Source organism: Echinops telfairi, unplaced genomic scaffold (genome assembly GCF_000313985.2).
Source record: "Echinops telfairi isolate 266 unplaced genomic scaffold, ASM31398v2 ScPeMD7_2010;HRSCAF=2546, whole genome shotgun sequence".
NCBI classification, from domain to species: domain Eukaryota; kingdom Metazoa; phylum Chordata; class Mammalia; order Afrosoricida; family Tenrecidae; genus Echinops; species Echinops telfairi.
In genome coordinates, this window is record NW_022105908.1 from 20,421,603 (window position 1) to 20,426,117 (window position 4,515).

General features: G+C 59.8%; 1 protein-coding gene across 9 annotated transcripts in view; it reads left to right on the plus strand.

Moving 5' to 3' along the window:
- Positions 1-4,515, plus strand: part of DLG4 (discs large MAGUK scaffold protein 4) — a 26,075-nt gene that overhangs the window by 19,078 nt on the left and 2,482 nt on the right. For all 9 annotated transcript variants that reach the window (XM_045293397.1, XM_004712876.2, XM_045293395.1 and 6 more), the window contains 9 exons: positions 1,451-1,746; positions 1,881-1,983; positions 2,117-2,231; positions 3,117-3,293; positions 3,494-3,530; positions 3,619-3,646; positions 3,753-3,800; positions 3,881-3,982; positions 4,307-4,479. In XM_045293397.1, the coding sequence (XP_045149332.1) occupies positions 1,451-1,746; positions 1,881-1,983; positions 2,117-2,231; positions 3,117-3,293; positions 3,494-3,530; positions 3,619-3,646; positions 3,753-3,800; positions 3,881-3,982; positions 4,307-4,479 (1,079 nt within the window). The remainder of the gene's footprint in view (positions 1-1,450; positions 1,747-1,880; positions 1,984-2,116; positions 2,232-3,116; positions 3,294-3,493; positions 3,531-3,618; positions 3,647-3,752; positions 3,801-3,880; positions 3,983-4,306; positions 4,480-4,515) is intronic.

Sequence of the window (4,515 nt, forward strand, 5' to 3'; positions counted from 1 at the left end):
GACTGTAGCCCACAATCCCTGGCGAAGGACAGAGCTTTTACGCTCGTCAACAGTTCCCGTCTCGGAAACCCACACCGGGTCACTGTGAGTCAAGGAGTTTGCTTGTGGAGAGCCCACAAGCCCGCGGAAAGTCCCCTGGATCATTCCAGCACCTTCCAGAGGACGGTATGGCTGGCCCACTTTGGGAGACAGTGATTAGAGTATAAAGGGAATATTAGTTTCTTTTGCTCAAAACGTCATGTAGTAAAGTCCCTGAAATCACCGTGTGCCTCTGGAGTGTACTAGGGGAAGCTAGCGTAGAGAGAGAGGCAAGTCTATCCTTGCCTCTTTTAACTGTACTTCAGAGTAAGCACAATGGTTGGTTTGGGGCAGCGCCTGGCAGGTGAGCGAGAGCTCGGCAGAGGGAAACCACCTACAGGCACCTCGAGGAGGAAACGCTTGGCGATCTGCTTCCATCCAGGGGGCCACAGCCTTGCAGGACCGAAACAGGCAGTTCTGCTGTGCAGCCATGGGTCACCCTGAGTTGGGATCCACTTGATGGCTTTGGGATTGGGTTTGGCTTTTTTTGTTTTTTGTGTGCAAGGGCGGAAGCAGGCAGCTGGTCCTCAGTGGCCGCAAATCCTGGGAGTGAGACTGAAGGAGGCTCCCAGATGAGTGGTTCGGCCCGACAGCACCCATCCCCCACCATGAACCCTAGCTTTATGAACAGGCTGCTGGACAGGATTGCATCCTATGAGGGTGCCCTAGGCAGTGCCTCATTGTCTGCAAATAATGGGCACGCCGCGCGCGTTTCTGCAAAATGTGCAGCTTGCCTTCTCCTGAGCTTCCTGTGCGTGCCCTGCACCTTATGTGTGTTCTTTCCTGGGCGGGTGACATGCAAGCCTCCCCCTCCCCCCAAACAAAACGACACCGCATCACCTGTGAAGTATTCTTGTCTGCAAATGAGATTTGAATCTGATGAAGTCTGGACTGTAAATAAACTACCTAGCGTTTTATTGGAAACAAGAGGCAAGAGAGCCCATGGTAAACCGCACCACATGGAAGCAGGCAGTGATTTTCCCATTAGAATTCCCCTAGTTGACAAACGACCTAGATTTTTTTGTTTTTTTTTTTTAGCAAATGAATAGCCAAGGTGGGGAGGAAAGACGGTTTTTAGAGATTTGAGAGTCAACAGCAACCAAAAGACAATGCCCACAGCGCCATGGCACTGCCTGCCGCCACCATCAGTGGCATGCTTGAGCCCGTAACTCTGAGGACCATCGAGCCCCTGTGTCACCCAGGGGTCCCTGACGTGTCTGTGGTCCTCAGGCCCCTTCACCACCCACCTTTTAGGATCTGTGGCAGAGTGACTGTCCCACGACCTGGGTCTGGTCACCCGGGGAGAAGCCAGGGTGGTGGCTGCCCCACCCGTGCTTGGCCTTCTCACCCTCCCTCTCTCCTCTCCCTTCAGCGTATTCCCAGCACCTGGACAATGAGATCAGTCACAGCAGCTACCTGGGCACCGACTACCCCACAGCCATGACCCCCACTTCCCCTCGGCGCTACTCCCCAGTGGCTAAGGACCTGCTCGGGGAGGAGGACATCCCCCGAGAACCGAGGCGCATCGTGATCCACCGGGGCTCCACGGGCCTGGGCTTCAACATCGTGGGCGGGGAGGACGGCGAGGGCATCTTCATCTCCTTTATCCTGGCCGGGGGCCCTGCTGACCTCAGTGGGGAGCTGCGGAAAGGAGACCAGATCCTCTCGGTGAGAGGGCCGCAAGGAGCCCAGAGCTCTCCGGGGTTCTGGGGACGGGGGTTCGGGCCTGAGACCTGCCGGGCTGTCCTCTCCCCTCCCTTTGACTCTGGCGCCCGCAGCTCAGCCTCGGCTCCCTTCTACAGGTGAACGGTGTTGACCTCCGCAATGCCAGCCACGAGCAGGCTGCCATAGCCCTGAAGAACGCGGGTCAGACGGTCACCATCATCTCGCAGTATAAACCAGAAGGTACCAGGCCCCTTCTCATGGGAGCTCAGATGACCTTCAGACTGCTGCGGCCTCTGCGTGGGGGTGGGGTGGGGGCCTGGGGTGGGTGGTGGTCGGGGGGCACAGCTCAGGAGGTCTTTCCGGCTCTCCTCAGAGTACAGCCGCTTCGAGGCCAAGATCCACGATCTTCGGGAACAGCTCATGAACAGTAGCCTGGGCTCAGGGACGGCCTCCCTGCGGAGCAACTCCAAGAGGGGGTTCTACATCAGGTCAGAGGCTTCTCGGGCTCCCAGGCTGGGTTCCGTAGGTCCCCATGACTCGTCTTCCCTCTGGCTTGCCTCCCGTTCCTCGTTCCTCACCAGCTCTTCCTCTAAACCCTGCCTGGGTCCAGCTTCCCCCACAGGCCGGGTGTTCAGCTTCACACATGCCGGTTTGCACACAGTGAGCAGTTTGCAACACCATTTTGGTTGGCAAAACGGGTCTCTGCTCCAATGGTCTTCTAGCCCTTGGCCCCCCCAGCGCTTCTCCAAGGACCCACATTTTGGCATCTAAGAAAGTGAATTCCCGGCAGGACAGGGGGCTCCTAGGGGCTCCCTGTGTGGGTGAATTGTTTTGGTTCTTGCTCTGCGTCTGCATTCCAAAGGCTGCCCAGGCCACTCGGTGGCGGTGGCAGCTGCCTGTCGGGCATTGAGGGCATTGACTCGCTGCTTCTGTCCCCTGACTCCCCTTTCCCTCGCTCCTGGCTGGAGGTGCCTGCCTTCTGTTGCTGCCACCTCCCCCAGCACCTCGTTTCTCTCGGTGACCCTGTCCACTTAGAGCCCATCTCTTGTCACCCGCCCTGCAGCTGTTCCTCAGCTGCTTTCTCGGGCAGCCCAGACTGGGCAGGTGTGGCCATCTGCTTTCTGGATGTTTCCACGGGGACGCTCCACGGGCCCTTCCCACGCAACATGCGCTGCGCCTTCTGCGTCTGATCCCTGCCAGGGCGTGGATGGAGCTGAGGTTTAAAGATTGTTACATGGTACGGTGGCACTGGCCCCTGCTTAGCTGCCGCCTCTCAGAGTGGCCGAGACCTCTAGCCAGCATCCGGAACCCGTTCTTCTCCTCCTCCCCAGCAGCCCCAGCCAGGCTCTGACTGGCGCCCTCTCACTCCCCAGGGCCCTGTTTGATTACGACAAGGCCAAGGACTGTGGCTTCCTGAGCCAGGCCCTGAGCTTCCGCTTTGGAGATGTGCTGCACGTGATCGACGCCAGCGACGAGGAGTGGTGGCAGGCGCGGCGCGTGCACTCCGACAGCGAGACCGACGACATTGGCTTTGTCCCCAGCAAACGGCGGTGAGTCTTGGGGCTCCTGCCCCAGGCACTGTGGTGGCCAGACCTCCCGTAGCAGGCAGCCAGTAGGGCATGGATGCCCCCTCTGTCCTCCTGAGGGTCTGGCTGCAGGGAGGTGGGGTAGCCAGCTGGTCTAGAGGGTGGGGGCCAGTAGGGTTCCTTACTGGGCATTGCCCTCCCCCCCCCCCCTTTCTATCTCACAGGGTTGAGCGACGGGAGTGGTCGCGGTTAAAGGCCAAGGTAGGTGGGCGTGAGCCCAGAGGAGTGGAAGAGCTGGGGGCCGGTGGGGCTGAGGTCTTGCTAACCTCACGGCCGCTCTTTCTTGTAGGATTGGGGTTCCAGCTCCGGATCACAGGGTAGGTAGGGGGCCTGTGGGGACAGGAGCCCGAAGTGTCTCTCCATGTCCTCAGGGGCTCAGGGCCCCCAGGCAGAGCCCCTCACAGACGGCCTCCCTCCCACCAGGTCGAGAAGACTCGGTTCTGAGCTATGAGACGGTGACACAGATGGAAGGTGAGCCCCGGCCCCGGCCATGCCCCTCCCGTCCCCTCCTCCACTGTTCTCTGCTGAGCAGCATGGTTCTCTGTCCTCAGTGCACTATGCGCGCCCCATCATCATCCTCGGCCCCACCAAGGACCGCGCCAACGACGACCTTCTCTCCGAGTTCCCCGACAAGTTTGGATCCTGTGTTCCCCGTGAGTGCTGGGTCTGTGGATGGAGACGCTGCCTTGGGGCAAGGAGCCCCACCTTTGGGCTGTAGACAGAGCCACCTGTGGGCATTGGACTTCATAAGGACCCTAGGGTGCCTCTTAGCCACCTTGACTGTCCCCAGACCAGTGACTTGGAGACCCCAGGGCTCTGGGCGACATGGTTCTCTCCCACTTGGTCACCGTCTTCCCTTAGCAGCCCTCCCTTCCCTGGTGGAGCCAGCTGGGCAGGGTGGGCTTGGTGGAGCTGGGCTTGGGCTGGAGACCACTGGTGGCTAGATCTTTGTGGGGGTGGGGGTGACTTCCTGGCAGATACCACACGGCCCAAGCGCGAGTATGAGATAGATGGCCGGGATTACCACTTTGTGTCGTCCCGGGAGAAGATGGAGAAGGACATTCAGGCGCACAAGTTCATCGAGGCTGGCCAGTACAACAGCCACCTGTACGGGACCAGTGTCCAGTCCGTGCGAGAGGTGGCAGAGCAGGTAGGATGTGGTGGGCAGCTGGCCCTCTTACTCCCC